At 37.3% G+C, this 21,111-nt stretch overlaps 2 protein-coding genes across 10 annotated transcripts in view; one reads left to right on the top strand and one right to left on the bottom strand.

Annotated features, from left to right (window-relative positions):
- Positions 1-7,075, top strand: part of fip1l1a (FIP1 like 1a (S. cerevisiae)) — a 41,975-nt gene extending 34,900 nt beyond the window's left edge. The window contains exons 15-16 of one of the 2 annotated variants that reach the window (XM_058755615.1): positions 5,400-5,546; positions 6,217-7,075. In XM_058755615.1, the coding sequence (XP_058611598.1) occupies positions 5,400-5,546; positions 6,217-6,364 (295 nt within the window). In that variant the 3' untranslated portion in view covers positions 6,365-7,075. The remainder of the gene's footprint in view (positions 1-5,399; positions 5,547-6,216) is intronic. The other variant, XM_058755616.1, reaches the window with a different exon arrangement.
- A 249-nt stretch (positions 7,076-7,324) lies between these two features.
- lnx1 (ligand of numb-protein X 1) overlaps positions 7,325-21,111 on the bottom strand; it is a 40,829-nt gene continuing 27,042 nt past the window's right edge. For all 8 annotated transcript variants that reach the window (XM_058756746.1, XM_058756749.1, XM_058756748.1 and 5 more), the window contains 7 exons: positions 20,465-20,673; positions 18,907-19,296; positions 14,455-14,589; positions 12,703-12,880; positions 11,003-11,261; positions 8,867-9,025; positions 7,325-8,697 (listed from right to left, as the gene is read on the bottom strand). In XM_058756746.1, coding sequence (XP_058612729.1) covers positions 8,562-8,697; positions 8,867-9,025; positions 11,003-11,261; positions 12,703-12,880; positions 14,455-14,589; positions 18,907-19,296; positions 20,465-20,673 — 1,466 coding nt within the window. In that variant the 3' untranslated portion in view covers positions 7,325-8,561. The remainder of the gene's footprint in view (positions 8,698-8,866; positions 9,026-11,002; positions 11,262-12,702; positions 12,881-14,454; positions 14,590-18,906; positions 19,297-20,464; positions 20,674-21,111) is intronic.

Raw genomic sequence — 21,111 nt, 5'->3', positions numbered from 1 at the left:
TTTTGGCATGGTACCACATAAACTAGGACGGACGTTGCCACACATAGCCGCACATGCCAAGGCTTTGAGGGTATGTTAGCGGCTTTGCGCCTGTGTCTTTGCTCAGAGAGAGCAGAGATCCTACTGACCAACATATTCGTTCAGCTCTCAGATCCTCTGTCTGATATACACTGACAAATCTCTGTCTCCTCTATCACTGTTGTATGTAATATCCACACAGAAACTGCACAATCCATCACTGTCTGCAACATGCTGAATGAACGACAACAACTCTGTTCACCATACACAACCTCTCTCACTTTAGCACATGCTGAGAGAACTTTACATACATCACACACACTAAAATCCTGTTTATGGCTGGTAAGTTCCATTTCAAGTGATGTGATCATGAGCTATAAATATGAGTGTTAATGGGTCTAAAATGTGTTGTGGTCCAATCATTCTTTCAGGGGTGTCTCTCAGGGCTTTGTATAAGGCAGGGCTGAAACGATTTGTCATATTACAAATATTTTTGTTGTCGAGTAATCGTTTGATCTCACATTACCTAATGCAAGAGCCTGCAATACTGCGGTCCGACCAGTGTGGCGCTGTAGCGCAATAATTTATTTCATCCCTCCTGGATGCAATTCAAGAGAAGAAGACACACCCGAATCTGAGCGGCGTTTGATGAATATGTAAATATATATTGCGCGCTTTCCTCTCAGTAACAAAATAAACAACAAAAACTGACAGCAGTGTAAAAGCAACAGTTAAAAATGCTTGTGATTACAACGATGTGGATGTTTGCATGAGCTCTGCAGTTAAGTACTCAAGTAAAGTCCGGTCACATCATGTTTATTTATATAGTACTTTATGCAATAGATAGCCTTAAATCAAGCAGCTTTACGGTATTAAACATGAAAAACCAGAGTCAGTGTCAGTTTCAGTTAGAATTACAACTTGATTTTCTGAAATAAAGCAGCTCTCCAGTGTGGAGCTAGCTAATGATAAAATGTTTTTATTAGTGGGGAATTTTTTTTTTAAATTAAAGTGATAGTTTGTTTTACAGAGATCAAAGCTTGATTTAGCTCAGGACTGTTTTGGTTATCATCAGAGGTGGGTAGTAACGAGTTACATTTACTTCGTTACATTTACTTGAGTAAATTTTTTGGGTAACTAATACTTTTAGAGTATATTTAAAAATGGGTACTTTTACTCTTACTCAAGTAAATTTTTTGTGAAAAAACGGTACTTTTACTTCGTTACTGTGGGCGACACTCCTCTCGTTACTTTATCTTAATGCAGTACAAGTTAAAAATCCTTCAATTTATTCCAAGCGCGCCGTCTACTTTTTTTCTGGGCAAGGAGCGATGCCCATTCGTGAATGATTCATTCTTTTGAGTCAATTCTGTTCGAAGGCTTGATCAAACCAGTTGGCAGACCAGTGAATCGGTTCGTGAATCAGTTTGAATGATTCGTTCAGTTCCCTGCTGCACGCGCTGAGTCGTCTGAAGCGGTTCTCACTCAGAGTTGTAACATCAAGAGCGTTGAAGACGTGGCTTTGGATCTACAGTCAGTTGAAAGCAAAGGCTATGGTTTGCTAGCTATGAAGATCTTTATTAGATGAACGCGTGTGCTGTCGGTTCCACAGGTATAGATTTGATTACAGTACACGATACCACATTACTAGTTTGTTGTACATGTACCTTACACATTAAATACAATGTATAATTTATTCATTAAATAAGCTGTCACAGAGTATGAAATAAACACCCGCCAAACCTGCGTTAGTTCCAGGAGGAATGCCTTGCCCAGACACAATTAATATTGATATTTTCACAATATTTACGCTTGCAGAAATAAAGGCTACATTTGTTTACATTTTGCAGAACAGACGGAAGAAGTGCATTTGTTTCGTTATGTTCAGATGTTCTGTAGCGGTCATGTGAGGAGATTTCACTCTTCTCCGTGTCAGAGGTTATATACATTTATAATACATACTTAAACTTTAAAATATAATTTAATTTAACTCAGTGATGCAAATCAGAATTTGTATCAGCTGTTACTCCAGTTTTCAGAGTCCTATGATCTTCAGAAATCATTCAGATATATTGATTTATTACCAGTGTTGTTGAAACAAAAACAAAACAAAAAAACAGCATATGCTGGTTAGGAATGTTTTGAAGCTGGGATGCTGGTTTATGCTGGTCATGTGCTGGTCTTGAGCTGGTTGGACCAGCTTAGGACCAGCACATGACCAGCTCAAATCAGCTCAAACCAGCATCCCATGCTTCAAAACATACCATACCAGCATATGCTGTTTTTTTCAACAGGGAACAGTTTTGCTGCTTAATATTTTTTGGAACCTGTGTCATTTTGTTCAGGATTCTTTTATGAATAGAAAGCTAAAAAAGAACAGCATTGATAATAAATCAGGCTGATAAAAATTCTGATTTGCATCACTGAAATAAATTACATCAAAAAAAAACATTAAAAGTATTTTGAACGGCTGTGTGTGTGTGTGTGTGTGTGTGTGTGTATACAGTATACATGTACTATTCAGACTATTACTTTTACTTGAGTAAATATTTCTTCAAGTACTTTTACTTTTACTTGAGTACAGTTTTTGGGTACTCTACCCACCTCTGGTTATCATAACCCTATAAGGTAGGCTATTTTAAGACATTATGTTTTGAATAAAATAGTTTATCCAAAGCATCTCATCACTTACCTTTATTTTGATTCTTATCACTTACAAAAGGAGATGTTAGGCAGAATGATGTGTTACTTTTCCATGTAGCTAATTAAAAGGTGAGAGAGTGTCTCTGTCTGTCATCTCATTTTGTGTGCCAAATACATCTATTTGTGTAATGAATTGGTAACACTTTAACTAATGTTAACAAATGATACCTTATTGTAATGTATTAATTAACATGAATGAACAATGAACAATACATTTATTAAATTCATGTATTAATCTTTGCTAATGTTGGTTAATAAAAATACAGTTATTCATTGTTTGTTCATGTTAGTTCACAGTGCATTTACCAATGATAAAAAACACAACTTGTGATTTTTATAAATGCATTAGTAAATGCTGAAATTAACATTAACCAAGATTAATAAATGCTGTAGAAGTATTGTTCATTCTTAGTTCATGTTAACTAATGTTAACCAATGAACCTTATTGTAAAGTGTTACCAATTAATTGTATAATAATTGTAATTACATAATATGCTTTTCTAAAACTGAAGTGACCTTTATTTATGTTAGAATATGTATAACTTAATATTTTAACTAATTGCAAAAGCTGAATAATCAATTAAAGTCTACTGATTAATCAGTGAAATAATCGACGATTAGTCAATTAATTGTTCTAATAATCGTCAGATTAATCGATTATCAAAATAATCGTTTGTTGCAGCCCTAGTTTAAGGATCATTTATATTTACTACTTACTCCCAACAAGTGATGTTTAAGTTATGTTTAGAAATACTCCAAAACACCACATTGCATTGATTTTAAACTTTAGCCAGTTTAAAAGAAAAATGCTACTTATAAACATTTTTATATGCAGACTTCACAGGATATCTTGTGTGATGTAAAGTAAATGAATGAATATAGGTGATATAGTGTAGAGTTCATTTTTAAGTTGAATATGTGTATTTGACAAAAGTACTTTAACTAATTAAGCTCAAAACATCACATTTGTGGCAAATTAAAAAGAGTTTTTAAAATATTTTGGATTGATTGATTGATTTTTTTTTTTAATACTTATAATATTAAACTGGTACCTTTGTCATGATTCATTTGTTTTGCCTGATCACTCATGATAGGATCAACAAAGGTGAATGTTAATTCCAGGTGTAAACAGGGCTGAACTCGAGCAAGATAAACACAGAGATATCAACAACACCTGCACTGACAATCTGGCACACTAACTTTTTCCTTCTTTTCTCACTTAGCCCTTTCCCTCGTTCAATCTCTCTCTCTTTTAATCTGATTGGTAATGCTCTTAGCAACTGGTTGGACATTTGGTGAACACTTGTCCCCTAGATATGATCTCATTCCTGTGGCTTAGAGTGAGGACTGGCCTGTCCTCAGTCCAGCTGGCACGACATACTCACTCTCACTCTCTCTCTCTCTCTCTCTCTCTCTCTCTCTCTCTCTCTCTCTCACACACACACACTCACACACAGACACAGACAGAGACACTCACAACATGTCTTATTCATTGTGCCTTAATACATTTATAAGTCCCAGAGGAACATGTATATGGTTCTAATCCTTATTATTAAATAGCGAAAAATTTGCAACAGCATGTGACTTATAAACACAAATTCATGTTGGACTTGCAGCAGCGGCTGCTAACAATAACATAGATATCAGCTGACTAACTATGAGAAATGCACAAAGAGGAAACGGGCGTTACTTAAAGGGATAGTTCACCCAAAAGGTGCAGCAGAATGCTCATTTTTGGGTGAATGGTGCCTTTAAGTGAAACAAAAATATTTGGCTTTGTGGAGCGATCACGCACACTCCACAAGTGACCACTGCCACCACAAAATCTTTTGTCCCCTGTCATCTAATTAGTGTTTCCAAGACTAATCTATAGCCCAGCACCTGAGGCCCGGAGGTTTCAACTGACTGCTAATTACAGACAGAGTGATCAGGTTATTGAGTTTGTCTCTTTTCTCTGTCTTTCTTTTTCTGTGTGAATGTGCACAGAGAAAGCGAGAGAATGTGGTAAATGTGTACTTGGAGGCATTCATTAGTGCATCATAACGGCTGCAGGTTGAGCCATTTCAGAGAGATGCAGTGCGTTTGTCTGACAGTGACCCTGTTACACAAGAATATATATTCTTATGTAATTTGTGTATGTTAACTGTGTTGGGAAGTTACATTTAAACTGTAACTATTTAGATTGGAATATAAAGTACTTAATGATAAAATGATGATACCTAACAAGTGTAACATTTTAACAATTGGAATCCACTCAACATTTGAGTGCTTGGCATGCTAATATAGTTATTGTTACAGTTATCTTTTTAGGTGTGACTGAACCTTTAGTCTTATAGTTTCACAACTTTCTTTCATGGTTGTTTGTCCCATTTGGAGTGTGGGAAGCCTTATTAGAAGCCAGTGTACCATCACAATGACATTAGCTTAGCAACATGCTAACTCTGTTGAAAACAGTTGCCTTGAAGAGTGTTTTTTTTGTGTGTGTGTGTGGCTTACAATGTTTCAGCCTATGTTGAGCGTTTCAAACGATCGCTTGTGAGGTTCTTTGACAGTTGGAATGCTGCCTTAAAAGGCAGTAACCTGTGTAGCTAACGAGTCATCTCACTCTCTTTTAGAATAGACTCAAGCACTCATTATTCCCTCATTATTAATAAGTGTGCTTGTACATGTGTGTGCAGTGAGGAGGAGCGTGTGTCTCGACACAGGGATCACAGTCATTATGGAAGTGAGAGGTACCGGGAAAGCTCGGGAAGAGAAGGAATGGGAGACAGACATCGAGAAAGACGACACAGAGACAGGAATGAACAACACAGATCCTCACGCAGGTAATGCCAGGAAAATTCACCAGGGTGCCGGACAGTAAATGAAAAATCCCAAACGTGACTAAAATGCCGATGTTGGGCAGAAAAAGTCCTTGAAGTGAACACCTCTGTTTTTTATCTGTTATCTAACATTTGAGATATATTTCATAATATTCTATTCTAATCCTATCTAGTTATGGGTTTAATTCCTCTACTGACACCATAGTGACCTGTAGCTGTCATCTGTATTCACTGTTTCAGAGTCAAATATCGCTGAATCTCACATTCAAAATTTACAGATCAGATCATTTCTGTATACTGACAGTGTAAAAAGGATTTTATTTTATATTACTGTATTGTATTGTACTGTATTACAGGTACTGTAAAAATACCCCAGAAAATTAATTTAATATCAATTAATAAATATTGTCCCTTAATTAGGAGACAAAAGCAATTTTCTCATATATAATACCTAATACACTTACGTACAAATTAATTCACAAAACACCACAGTAAATGTATGTACAGTATGTCCACATACAAAACATGCCATTACAGTTCCACAACAGTCACATCATGCAGAGTAACACACACACACAAAAGGCCTACAAAGGTGATTCATTGGGGGCAAACCATCTTATATAACCATTATATATAGATCATGTGACCTTCTTCTCCCTGTCTCTCTCATTAGTGGCAGCAGTAGGAGGCGTCATGATAGTGATGACGCAGATAGCCACAGGAGACACAGGCACAAACGCTCTAGACACAACCGAGGAAGCCTTGAGCCCGGCGAGGAGTGCAGTGTGGACCAGGAGAACCAGTCAGAGGCCACAGAATAACTCCCTGGCCAGCTGGTGAGCCCGTTTGTTGACCAGTAGGAGGTCTTTAGTGAAAGATCATTAGTCTCGTCACCAGTCAGAGCACGAGTAAACAACTGTGAATAGATTTTGATTAATCGTATGCCAAACACTTGATAAGCCAATTTATGTTAGTGTTTTAGCAATTTAACATTTAATTTTTTGAAAATATGATTTAAAAAAGTAAAAGGTGGTCAAAAGAGTATACTATTTTTAATTTAGAAATTTATTTATTCATTATTTAAAATTACTTTAATTGTTTTGGGAATACAAAATGGTATTTTTGTTGTGCCTAATGTTAATTTTGTTGAAGCAAAATCATTATAAACATGATCAAGAAATGTAAATGTGTGTGAACCATGATTTAGTGTGGAGAAAGAAGAAAGAAATGAATACATTTATTCAGCAAAGATGCATTAAAGTCATCAAAACTGACAGTAAAGACATTTATAATCTTAAAAAAGATTTAGATTTCAAATAAATGCTGTTGGTTTGAACATTCTATTCATCAACATATCCTGAAAAAAAAACTATATTTCTCAACAATATAATGCAGCACTAATGTTTTCAACATATATAATATAATTATAATAATCAGAAAGCTTTGAGCACCAAATCAGCATATTAGAATGATTTTTGAAGGATCATGTGATACTGAAGACTGGAGTATTGGATGTTGAAAATTCAGCTTTGCGATCACAAGAATAAATGACATTTTAAAATCTATTCAAATAGAAAAGTTCCTTTTAAACGAATCAAAAATACAATAAAAATAATAATCTTGTTAAATATTTTTACAACCAACAGCCTCTGTGAACCTCTTTCAAAACACAAATCCTACCTACCCAAAGCTGAACGGTAGTGTGTTTGTGTGTGTGTAAATATATATATATTTATATACACACACACAGTGCACAAGAACATGAGACAGTAACACAAATCTCCTTGTAGAATGACTTTATTGATCATTGAACCAAAGGTACCAACAGATACAATATACTGCACAAGCCAAAGCATGAGATGCCAGAGCACGCACCTTACCCCACAATGATACCTACACACACACACACGCACACACTCACACAGTGAGCTTTTCACACGCCACTCTCTCCTATTCTTTCACCTCCAAAGTAAACAAAAAAAAGTCAGCAAGGCCGCCAAAATCTCACGTTATCATTATTAGCATTATAAGTTATCATCCATTTTTAAAATAGATTATTAACATTGCTTTTCTTTTTTCAGTTGCTATTCTTTTTTTATTACTCACTATAGTTTATTTTCATATGCGACAGCATCTGAAACGTACCAACATAGATAGAACTACTTGGCAAATGTGTCTCCATGCCAGGGGATGGAGAGAACAAACCACTGTCAGAATGAACAAAACGAAGCCGATATCCGAAAGCCATAGGAACAGAGAGAAATAAACCAAAATTAATATTAGTCATAGTACAAGTGCTTGAATCTGTTTCGTTATTTTTTCAGACATCGACGTTTATAGTAAAGAATGTGCGTCCACTTCGATGCATTTTCTAACATGTAAAACTAATGGAATTGGCAACGTTTGTCCCCCACCCAAACCCTAAACATCCCAGTATCCCTTTCACCTCTCGTTTGAAGGAAACCCCTCTTATGTGCAGCATCTCAATGTCCTCTACAAACAACATTAGAGTCACACAATCTGACTACATATAGCACAGTGCCCATAATGTTTATACATCTATTTCCGACTCATTTATTGACTGACGTGCTCCTCGTTGCATCCTGAAATTGTGTTTTTAGACACTCCCAAGTCCTTTAATACAGATTAAAAGCTTCGCCTTCCATCTCTAATGACACAATGTTCCTCTCATGCACACATATCATCTTTATGCCTTGACAAAAGGGCAATTGTGAAAGCTCCTCCTGGTTTCGGAGTGTGATAAACGTGCTGCTTGGTGGGCGGAGTCATGGCGTTAGCCCCGCCTTCAAGTTTAGAGTCTGAGCTCCTAATACCTGAATAAGGTCCATGTGTCACTTCCTGCTCCCGGAGGGCAGTCCGTATCATAAGCCCTGCCTTTCAAGGAAGTCTCGGATTCTAAAATCCACCATTTTAGTTGTCATTATAAGGTCTGTAGTGTAAGCTCCACCCCCTAGTGCAGGGTTAATGTGATAAGCCCCTCCCACATGCAGAGCAGTCCTATAGCAGGCTTCCGGGCCAAGAAACGATGGTGAGAGTGATCCGACCCCTCAGCTCCTTGAGCAGGCGGACTAGAGCCGTGTGTGTCATACCCCAAGTGCTCTTTCCGTTCACCTCCAGCAGGATGTCTCCACAGCTAATGGGAAAAAAAGAAAAGGGATGAAGTTTTAGTATGTTGGAGTCATGACAAGAATGAGGGTAAAGACAAAAAAAAGGTTGTATTTAATAAACTGTGCTAGTTTATTTATAGGTGTTCTACATGGTTTCCAACAATAGTAGATTCTACGTATTCCAGATGTCCGTACCGTATCCTGCCATCGTTGTAGGCTGGTGTGCCCTCTACGATAGAGCGGATAAAGAAGGACTGGTTACAGTTGAGTTCTTCTTGTCCACCCACAATACTGAAACCCAGACTGCCAGACGTGCTTCTACGGAGGACAATGTCTTTACAGCAATATAGATGCCTGGAATGGACAGAAAATTCAAGGTTAATTTTATTGTCATTCAGCAGACATACATAAAACAATCAAATTATTCACCAAGGACACTTAAAGGGATAGTTCACCCAGACCTGAAACAATGCACTTTCATTGCATCTTCTTTTGAATGGTAACTGATTGTTTTTGTCATGGTCTACTGGAACAAAATGAGGGTAAATAATAATCGAATTTCTGTTAACATTTTACATTAAGGTGTAATTCGTTAACATTAGCTAAAGCATTAGCCATTACTGTATGGACAATACTTTTACATAATTTTGTTAATGTTAATTTCAGCATATACAGAATTTTGTTTTATTATTATTTATGATTTATTTTTGGAATTTTTGACTTTATTATGATAGGCCAGTGTAGAGGAGACAGGAAACAAAATGGGAGGGAGAGAGAGGGAAAGTTCCTCGAACCGGGATTCCAACTCGGGCAGCCTGTAGCAAAATGGTGCAATATGTCGGCACGCTGCCCACAAGGCTATTGGTGTGACAGAATTAAGATATTTTTTAAACATTTGAAGTTGTATAAATTAGTAAGCTAAACCATTTTTAATTATTATTATTATAAAAAAGGGATTGTGATTAGTTCATTTCTGATATACAGTATAAATATGATTTAAACTGGGCTGTTGTTGTTGTAATTATTATCATTATTATTATTATTAAAAATACATTTTGATTAATTAGTTAATTTCTGTATATACAGTATATGAATACATTTTATTACATTCCATATAGAGTATACATTTGGTATCAATTATATTGTATAAATTATTATTATTATTGAAAAAAAAGGGAATAACAACAACAAGAACAATGTGAAAGCAATGGGAGAGAAGAAAGGTGAATGAGATGCAGTCGGGTTACCCACAATGCTGTCCACTTTTTTCTTACCGTAAAAATGGACGCGGCCATTTTTAAATTCTATGGGTCTAGCTTCCGGTCTCATCCGAGTCCAGCTATTTTTAGCTGTACAAAACAGTTTTTTGCTGCCCATAGGCTTTTGAAGAAAAAAGTGGATATGTAAATTATCATTTACCTACATTAATAAATGTTGTTAATTATTACCTGATGACTAATTCACTAACTAATGCTAACAAATTGAGCCTTATTTTACAGAATTATCATTTTTTGAACAACTATTCATTTAAGGGAGTTACATGGGGTGCATTTCAGGAGCTGGAGACAAGAGAGAAATTCACAATAAAAAAAAAGGTTCATTGGGAGCTTATGGATATAATGGAGAAATAAGTGAGTTTCAAATGACGAGCAGCACTGAAAGGCTCGATTTGTGTTTAAAGACTTACAGTTTCTGAAAAAATGCTACTGTTATAGATATTTCAAATATCGATATCAACCATGTCTGACAGCTAACAGCATGAAAGCTTAGAGCTCAGATTTAAAGTGGACTTCTGTGAAATGAGATGATGTAGAAATGGAGAGCAGACAAATGTGTGAAGGAAAGAAAGAAAGAAACAGAACTAAGCAGGAAAAGTTTAGGGAATGGAAGAGAAAGGTCTATTTAAAGCCGTCACACTCTCAGGGTCTAAACCTGTTACAGCAGAGAGGGTGAGAAGGGCTTTCCTCAACCCTGCTCTGTTCTGCCCTACACACAACTTTCTCAATTATTATGCATATGAAATAATTTGGGAAGTTGTTAAGAACTTTCACACTCCATCACAGCGAATTCCCACAGATTTGGTGTGAGAAGGGAAGAAAACGGGCAGAAAGTGGGAAAGATCAAACCTACACAATAGACTTTTAAGAAAAACAGCACCATATATATGTGTGTGTGTGTATATATACTGTATATATGCGTATATATATATATATATATATATATATATATATGTATGTGTGTGTATATATGCATGTGTGTGTATGTATAAAGAGACAAAATTAATTCAAATAATGTATGTCTATTTTTTTGTTTGTGTTCTGCTTAATGTACCTGGGCAGCTGGAGCCAGGACACCCAGAGGGGGGAGTAATCATCATTAGGCGGGGGTAGTTTGATATCTCCGGGTGAAGAGGGCGAGAGAGCGCAGGGGGAATGCAGGGGCGGCATGCAGTCCAGGGAGCTCTCATTTGGGGGTCTCATTTCTAGTACCCTCAAGACCACCGGGGACGAGGTGTTCTTCAGGTTAGCCACAGCCTCGCTCCGAGTCACACCCGTCAGGTCAACCCCATTCACATTTAGAAGGATGTCACCTAGAAGACGGGATAGTCACATTACTATGGGGACCACAGGACCCTAACACATCTGTTGTTGCATGACAGAGTTGCATTGATAGGACATACTACTTTGATTAGTAGATCTGATTTATATTTATTTTTTCTCGGTTTTTAATAGAATAATGTGCATACAAGAATGGGACTGGAATGTAAATTGGGTCATTTTTATTTCATATTGTTTTATACATTTAATATTAACTCAATGTAAATATGACAATGTCAACAGAGTGCAGAGATTGAAGACCGAAAATGAGAAAGAAGGACAGAATCAGACCCTCATCTCTGAGGGTGAGATGAGAGAGATTTTTGTGAAAGACTCAGAACTGGGAGAGAGAGGCACATACTGAAATATAGTGGACACACTACACACAGACACACCATCTCTCTCTCTCTCGTCCATATGAGTTTCATCAAAAACACAAAAGGCTTACCCAGTATTAGAATTGCGGGTGGTATAGAGGAGGTCAAGATCTCCTATTTTTATTCATAGTCCCCCTAGTTATCTTTGTAAAATCATGCCAAAGAAGTACTACTCAACCACCCAACCACCATTTGTAGTGCCCTTTAAATGTGTTAATATAGCAGAAGGTCGATCTATTTTGCTTTTTTTTTTTTTAAATCTTACCAACCCCAGATTTTTTTGTGCGTGTTTGTGTAAGATTATTTTCAATACAAATACACTGTTTATTTTTAATAAATTAAAACTATGAACATTTGGTTAACACTACAGGAAAATGCATATTGAAATGACTAAAGTGCTGTATTCCAGCTTCATTACAAATCATTTTCTATTCTATGATAACTGTTTCTATTGTACATAGTTGTGCATAGTACTGCACAAAATGGAAAGTTGTAGTTTATTACCAGCCTAGTGCCTAATTTACCTGGAAGCGCTTTCTAAAACCTACTTTCTTCCAAATATCAGACCCTCCCGAAATTTCTGGTTCAATTCAAACACTGGGCTTACCATACCTTTGTACAGATTACAAAGACTCAAAGCTTTGATCTTGTACATGTGTGTCTGTATTTGCTAGACACTTTAAACCACTGCCTCCGTACACCAGCCTGTGCATGATCACAACTTCACACGCCTACATACATGTCACATATGACAAAAATAACCCCCGAAAAACTTCCATACGCTCAATCGGAAGCTGATAATTGTGAGTGTGTATGACAGAGACCGATTTAGCAGTATGGCAGGTGTATGAGTGGGAGTGTGTCATCTTCTAGTGTTATATATGCATATATTTGCAGAGCTGATGACAGTCATACATATGCAGTAGCAGGTGTGTCTTTGTTTGTGTGTGTACTTGCATTCAAAAGAAGGAAAGATCAGAGGGGCACCTTGAAAACAGGTGTGTGCAGCTTTGTCAGATGTGTCTGAATATGTTAAACACACTTTGTGAGGCTGTACCTTTGTGGATCGAGCCCTCTTGTCCAACCACTCCATTGGGGTCGACGTTAGTGACGTAGACGGGCAGATCCCACCCCCTGCTGCTCATCCCACCCGCAACCGTCATGCCGAGAGAATCGTGCGGCTCCTTCAACAGAGTCACCGTCTTCTCATAACAGGCAGGCTTTTGGCATGAATCCTGAAATGGAGGGACAGGAAATGAGAAAGATGAATTCAATAAAGTTTCAGTGCAGATTACTCAGTTTTAGGATGTTTGTTAGCCTATGATCTGGATTCACACTTTCCTGATGCCACAAAAAAGAATAATATCTGAACACATAACTGCCCTAAGCGTGTGTGTGTGTGTGTGTGCTTGTGTGTTTGTAATAAATGGTGAGCTTGCAGGACGCTGCGTTATTGCTGACCGCAGCCAAATTTTGCCTTGGATCTGCTCCAAAAACAACAAACACAGTCGCTAAGTCCTAACTTAATAAAAAGCGTTATTAAAGTTCAATAAAAGGGCTGTTTATATTTAGTCTGAGCCTCTGGCTACAGAAAAATCAGATCTGGAGTTAGTGTGTCGGCTTAATGCTGGAGAGACTGACTGACTATGTGTGTGTGTGTGTGTGTGTGTGTGTGTTAGGCCGTGTCTAATTCAGAGGAGTGAAAAGCCTCTGACAATATGCTGCCAGAATGTTTCCACCTCTCCAAGTGTGTAAAAGAGAATTAACAAGAGTCACTGAAAGGATAAAAAGTGATTGAAAGAAAAAGAGAATGGGGAAGAGAGATAATGTTATGGTTTGGTTTGTTCTGGTCTGGTTTTATAGGGGTTTTGGGCCTTTTGAAAATCATGGCGAGGACCCCTGCAGATCCTCATTACTGTGTGTCAAGGTCAACAAGTCTCTTAAAATATCAGATTATTTGGACTTTTCATGTCAAGGCAAGGTTAGATCAGGTTATAAAATGTCAAGTGGTGTGACCCAAAAAAAGGTAACACCTTACTTAATGCCTTTATGTATAATGCATTATAATTATTCATAATGTGCGTTGTGATGTTTCATATTTTGTTCTAAATAATTATAACCAAATTTAAAATGCATAGTGTAGCAATGAATTTATATGTGTTATAATGTATTAACTGTGGTTACAATTATTCATGAGATTGTACAATGCATTATAAGGTGCATTACCAGGCATAATTAATGCATTAAAACTACTTATATAATTATAAATAAAGACTTTAAAAGTGTTACCTAAATATAAAAACTTTAAAAAGACTCTGCAAATAAGGAATCCTATTGAAATGACTGGATTTGGTGTATGAAAATTAACAGAACAACTAATTGTAACTGCCTTTATTTGTCATTGACACTTAAACCAGCAAACCTTCACAAGCTGGTCTGAGATGTTTTTTTTTTTTTTTTTGCAAGGCAAAGGAGAGAGAGAAATGACTAACGATGAATTTGACTTTTTATTAGAACAAGGGAAGTTGTCGGTGCAGATATTGAGCAGCAGAAAATCCCGTTTAGAAGATGCACTGAAATCCAGCCTGCCGTGGCTTTGTTTCCTCCTGCTGGGTTTTCTTCTGTTAATAGGTTTGGAGACGGCTGTCTCAAAGGAGTGTGTGTGTGTGTGAGCTGGCTGATTGCTTGATTCTTTGATGTAGAAGTAATAGGCTTTCAGATCTTTTTCCTCAATAAGAGAATGTTTAGTAAAGCGGTGCAGAGGGACGGGAAATAAAGAGTGTGTGCGGCTTATGCTCATGAAACCCACCAGTAAAGAGTGCTCAATATCCACAGGCGAGTAGGGCGGTGGTCCCTCCATGTTCCACGGCGCCTCCTGTAGGATGTCCGGAGTAGGGATGTGAGTCTGGCGGGACACAATGAAGTGGACACGGTCCTCACTCGCCTGCAGAACGTATAGCAGATAGCATTAGTGTCCTGCTTTATATTATATTATTTTTAAGGTTTAAAGGCCTGTACACACCAAAGACAATAACTAGAATGATAACTCTATAGTTTTAATAATAGTTTTAATTCTATGAGAATAGGGAAGTCCACACTACAACTATAACGATAATGGCATAATATAACGATATCACAACGATATCGTTGTAATCACATTTAGAATGATTTTCAAGCCAATGAATGATAAAAACAATGACAGCCAATCAGAATCCATCCTGCTATAAAGAGTTTGAGCATTTAAAGTGGCAGATGACAAAACTGCAGCATGCTTATAATAAACAGAACGTTATCGTCCACTGGTGTGAATAGGGTTACTCCACCCCAAAAAGAAAATTTTGTCATTAATCTCTTACCCCCATGTCGTTCCAAACCCATAAATGTTTCGTTCGTCTTCGGAAAACAATTTAAGATATTTTGGATGAAAACTGGGAGGCTTGTGACTGTCCCATTGACTGCCAAGTAAATGACACTGTCAAGGCCCAGAAAAATATGAAAGGCATCGTCAAAATAGCCCATCTGCCATCAGTGGTTCAATCTGAACTTTATGAAGCGACGAGAATACTTTTTGTATGCAAAGAAAATAAAAATAACTTTATTCAACGATTCGTCTCATCTGCGTCACCGTAGCACCATTTTAGAGAGTATCCGCTGGACGCAAACTGCATACACTGTTCTGTGTCAGCCGCACGGATATGTCACAAGCCTCCAGGTTTTCATCCAAAATATCTTAAATTGTGTTCCAAAGACGAACGAAGCTTTTACAGGTTTGGAACAACATGGGGGTAAGTGATTAATGGGGTGGAGTAACCCTTTAATGTAGTTATCATTATAGCTATCTTTACAGTTATTGTTCTTGGTGTGAAAACATATGCTAATTATAAGTGTCAAGATAACTAGCTTGACAGGGACATTTTATTCTAGAGAACATTTGATTGGACAAAAATCTGTATAGCACAAGATGAGTCGTCAATATTTATATAAATAATAAAAAATAAGTTAAAACTTCAATTTAAAGACTGCTCAGAAATTGTGAGATTAATCATGATTATTTGATTCTATTCACAGCCATGATTTTGTTTCTTTTCAAGTTTATGCATTAAAAATTACTATGATTATGCACAGAAAAAAATACAATTATTTTATTTTATTATTTATAAATTAATTATTTGTATACTGTATAAATGTATCTTATTATATGAAAATATATAGCTGCCTTTATATTGTAGGAATGGGCTAAAAGCCAACACACTCCAATTTTGATTTCATGGGGCCTTTGGCGTTATGGTGGGTGAAAGTTGGCTTAACATTATCTGTCTATTGCAAAAACCTTTCGAACTCCACAGGAGAGCAAACAGAGGACAACAACTTCCCTGAGGAGCGAGCAGTTCAAAAACGGAATTTAAAATTTAAAATAGTTTGTTCATACCCTAGAGAGTGTGTGTGTGTAATGTCTCATTACTCTCCGGACGTCTAGCAAGCACAATTACCAGATGTTGTGATGACTGCCAATGCCCTACAGCTCCAGCTCAGTGTGAATGTGTGATTATATCTCAGAAGTGTGTACTTATTAAAGAAAAACTAATATATATGGAGATTTGGGGTCCGTTCTGCAGTCTGTGTGTATGTGTGAGCTGAAGGAGGGCACAGACTCTAGTTTTTCCCTCTCTGATTTATTTTTCATCCATTCCTGTCGTTCCATCTGAGTGCATCACCGCTTTCTTCTTCATTAACCCTTTATTTTGACAACCCTGTAGCTTGTGTTGCTCTCAAGTGCACACTCGCATCGAGAGCCCATGGAATTCTTGGGAGTTCAGTGCTCTGTTGCTGCCTCTTAAATGAGTGGGCTTAGCTTGTTATCGGCCTAATTGGACTAATTTAATCAGTTTCCTGCCAGCAGTTAATCCATGTCAGAAACTCCTGCTGTGAGCGGCCATCTTGTCTCCTTCGAGACCAATCTGAACCAGACAGGAAGCAACAAGCCGAATAACAAAATTCAGAAAGACCCACCACACTGGAATACATATCAAATCACACACTCACTACTCTCTTACACACTCTTATATTGTTATGACACACTACTCACCGCCGAGATGAAACCGCAATCAAATAAACTGCCACAAACCTTATGTAAGCTCTACATCTTTTGCAATACTGCTCAAGGAACACAAGTTTTATTTGGAACCATAACAGTTGGTTTTGGGGGCTCAGGACCAAATCTAATTCTGGGTTAAAGCGTAATCATTACCATTTAATGAATGATTCACTGAATAAGACGCCACAGGTTAGGATTAGATGGCTTTGTAAACATTCATTCTTTGAAATGCCGAAAAGGCCTAGCAATAAAAGTTCTTAGATTATTTAGCATGACTTCAAATAATATTAGGCTTTATAAATCTCAACCCATTAGTGAAGCACTGCATCAAAAATAAATTTCTCGGCTGTTTTTGTCACATAAGGGTTTTTTATTTTATTATTATTCAAATATTTTTTATTGATTTTCATTATTATACAAAAATCACAACCACACAAACATATACAACATTCTTCTTAACTCACATTTTTCAGTAATGCACAGTTATGATCAATTATGAAATAGTATCCCATAAGGATTCAACGTAAGATAAAAAGGGCTGCCAGACCCTATAACACTTTCTAGAGGAGCCTCGGAGAGAAGACATTACCTCTACTACCCAGTGTTTGTGAGATGGTGGCTTTGCCTTTTTCCAACTGAGAAGAATCAGGCATCTAGCTAATAATGAGGAAAAGGCAATGATTTCTACCTGATTAGCTGAATGGAAGTCAAGGGATTAGGGTCCATATCTTTATTACGTATAGATGAAAATGGTTTAAAGACGTCTATCCAAAAACTTTTTAATCTGGGGCATCCCCAGAACATATGACTCAGGTCTGCTGGTTCCAAACCACATCTGGGGCAAGATGAATCTGAGCCTTTTTTTCCTTGTTTTTTTATTTTTTTTAATTATTGGTTTTGTTTTGTGAACAGGCATCCTGTGAATATAAAAACATTTATTGTAGAGGTCATGTGTGAACAAAACCTGTTGATGAAATCAGTTTTGGCAGTTTGGTTGTAGCATTGCTGGAAAAGCTTCATATTGATGCTGTGAGTGAACACAGCCATAAAGGTAATGGTTTGATTTGTTGTGTTGTGGAAAAAAATATGTCTGTGAGATTGTACAGACAAAAGAAACTAAAGAATAAAGCACCTTTCACAATCTGAGAGGATCAAGAAAGATCAAAACTGATTCTCTCACTATCTCACATCTCTTTATATCTTTTAATATAAAGGGGTTTTAACTGCATTTTGGTGATGCAATTTCATTGCAATTCAAGGCTTACCGCATGAACATGGCTATTGTCAGTCAGCCTGCATTTTGCATCAATGCAAACAAAATCCATGTTGTCAGATGGGCTATATTTGATTTGTGCCATTGTCACCATTTCGTCAGTTGGTATGCACAGGCCTTAAAGGGATAGTTCACCCAAAAGATTCTGTCATTAATTACTCACCGTCATGCCGTTCCAAACCTGTAAGACCTTTATTAGGCTGCATTTACACTGGCACAAAAAATCCGATTTTTTTTGCTCACATCTGACACAGATCAGAATTTGTTTCGCACACGTGTAAACACAGAAATCCGCACGAGATCCGATTTTTTTCCACATCCGATCTGAGCCACTTCCAAATGTGGATTTTAATCGGATACACATCCGATATCTGGACATCCAACCTACATCTAAACACACACATCCGATTCTCCACAGAACTCCCAATGCGAGAGCGACACGTTTGCTCATAAAGATTTTTAATGGCGTTTTCCGGAATTAATGTAAACACAGATATCGGATACCAGTCATGTCTAAAGTGAATGTAAACAGACGGGCCAAAAAATCGGATATGGTCAAAACATCGGATTTGTGCATTAAGACTTGCAGTGTAAACGCAGCCTTATTTATTACACAAATTAATACGGTTGAACCACTGATGTCACATGGACTATTTTAACAATGTCCTTACTACCTTTCTGGGCCTTGAACGTGTCGGTTGCATTGTTGTCTGTGGAGGGTCAGAAAGCTCTCGGATTCCATCAAAAATATCTTAATTTGTGTTCCGAAGATGAACGAAGGTCTTACAGGTTTGGAACGACATGAGGGTGAGTAATTAATGACAGAATTTTAATTTTTGGGTAAACTATCCCTTTAATACTCGTCACAGAACCTCTCCCATAATGCTGCTCACCTGAATAAGCAGTGCTGCATGCTCGGGGGCGGCGTATCTCAGGTCATGGCCATTGATGGCCAGCACGCGGTCGTCTACCCTAAGCCTTGCGTCGCGGGCGGCCAGCCCTCCCTCCAGCAGGTGGAAGATAAAGACGCCATGTTCGTCAGGTCTGCGCACCAGCTTGATGCCCAGCTGTTCGTCTGGAGCCCTCTTAACGAGGACCACATGCAGGCTGTCGTCCCGGATGGTGGGGGTGTGGGTGGGGAAGGCCTCGGTGGGAGAGTGATGATGGGAACGGTAACGGTGGCGCTGCTCTCGCAGTACAGTCAACCGCAGCAGTGTGCAGGGCTGCTTCAGAGCCGCCACAGCATAACAGTGAGGCACGTTACTGATGTCTATACCATTCACCTGATGGGAGGACAGCATGAGATTAGAGGGAGAAATCCAGAGAAATGTTTTTATGTTTGTAGGATTTTTGTATTGCGTTTTTGAAGCTCACACAGTAGAGGATGGTGCTAGCAATGAAAATGTCATGGGTTGAATTCGGAGGGAACTGTCATCTGCTACTTTAAATGCTTGATTTCAAAGCTAAAGTAGAATGGATTCTGATTGGCTGTCAATGTTTTTATCATTTATCAGTTTGAAAAAAAATCATTCTGAAAGTGATTCCAACAATATAGTTCCTCTGTGCCATTATAATTATAGTTGTGGTGTAAATTCTGCTATTCATTTAAATGTAGGATGATTTTTAAAACTATGTCATTAGCATTATAGCTATTGTCCTTGGTATAAACATAAGTCAATTTGGAGGAAAGTGTCTGCCGAAGGCATATATGCAAATATAAAAGTAAAAAGAGGACAAGAAATGATAGCAGAATGGAAGTAATGAAAGTAATAAAATAAAAATCTAACTAATATTGCTTATATGAGCACCAGAGCTCAATATTTTTGCATACATCATTAGGCTATGGCTCAGAAAACAATATATGCACTTTTTGGATTTCAGCAATTCTGAGGTTTGGAAAAAGACAAATGTGCTGCAAATGTGTGTTTATTTAAATATTTAAATAGTTGATTAATTAGTACTCTCAGCTTTCTCATTTCTAGGGATGCACAGTGTACTGGTACCATTTCGGTTGATCTGCTGATCTTGATCTTTTAACGTTATATATATATATATATATATATATATATACATACATATTACATTTGGATTACTTTTACCGTTGTCTGATCTTCAAAAAAATAACAACGCTGTTAAATGAAGTCTTTAGCAAATCTGAAAATAAATATTTGCTTTCATGTTGCACATGCACATGTGAATCTCTATAAATATATTGGTTACAAGCTATAACATTAAAATAATTATACTTGAAAAGAAGTCCATTCTACAAATTTTCTTTAAAAGAAAAAAAAAAAAATCTTATTCTGTCTGGCTACATGCAGAATCCTCACACACTTCCCCTCTGAACAACAGATGGTGAAGCCCATGACAACATGTGCTATCAAAACCAGGACGATTCACTCCTACTGTACAATGACGTACTGTAACATCAGATCTAGCACACATACGCACCTTGAGGATCATATCTCCAGGAAGCAGTCTTCCATCCCGAGCGATGACGCCCTCTCTGTAGATGTCCTGAATGAGGATGCGAACCAGAGGCGTCTCATTGCCCCCGACAATGCTGATAGCCAGTGGTTCACAAGGATCTGCCCTGGTGATCTTAATACTGGTGACTTCACCATCAGGGATTAGATGATGCAGCTGAGGTAATGCAAATACTGAGAGAGAGAAAAAGAGAGCGTCTGTAATCAGTGAACTCCCACATGATCATCACTTTCTGTGCTACACAAACAGGGCATCTGTCCAGATCAAAGCAGAGCCAAACATGACTTCAAGCCTTAAAAAAGCATTACAGTGATCCATCAGAGGAAGCAAGGAGGGCCAAGACTTCCCGAAAATGTATTCAAGATGAATGTAATCATTTCGGTGATTGAGTTAACATTTGTTTCAATCATTTTAACAACTAATTTGCTTAACTCAGATACACTATCATTCAAAAAAAAAAAAAAAAAAACAAGCAAGGATGCATTAAATCGATTAAAGGTGACAGTAAAATCATTTATAATGTTACAAAATATTTCTATTTGAAATAAATGAATTCTATTCATTAAATAATCTGTAACCCCCAAAAATCACCACAAATAATAATAATAATA

This window comes from Onychostoma macrolepis, chromosome 20 (assembly GCF_012432095.1).
Source record: "Onychostoma macrolepis isolate SWU-2019 chromosome 20, ASM1243209v1, whole genome shotgun sequence".
In the NCBI taxonomy this organism is placed as follows: domain Eukaryota; kingdom Metazoa; phylum Chordata; class Actinopteri; order Cypriniformes; family Cyprinidae; genus Onychostoma; species Onychostoma macrolepis.
The sequence above is the reverse complement of the archived record's forward strand: the minus strand, read 5'-3'. Positions and strand labels throughout refer to the sequence as shown.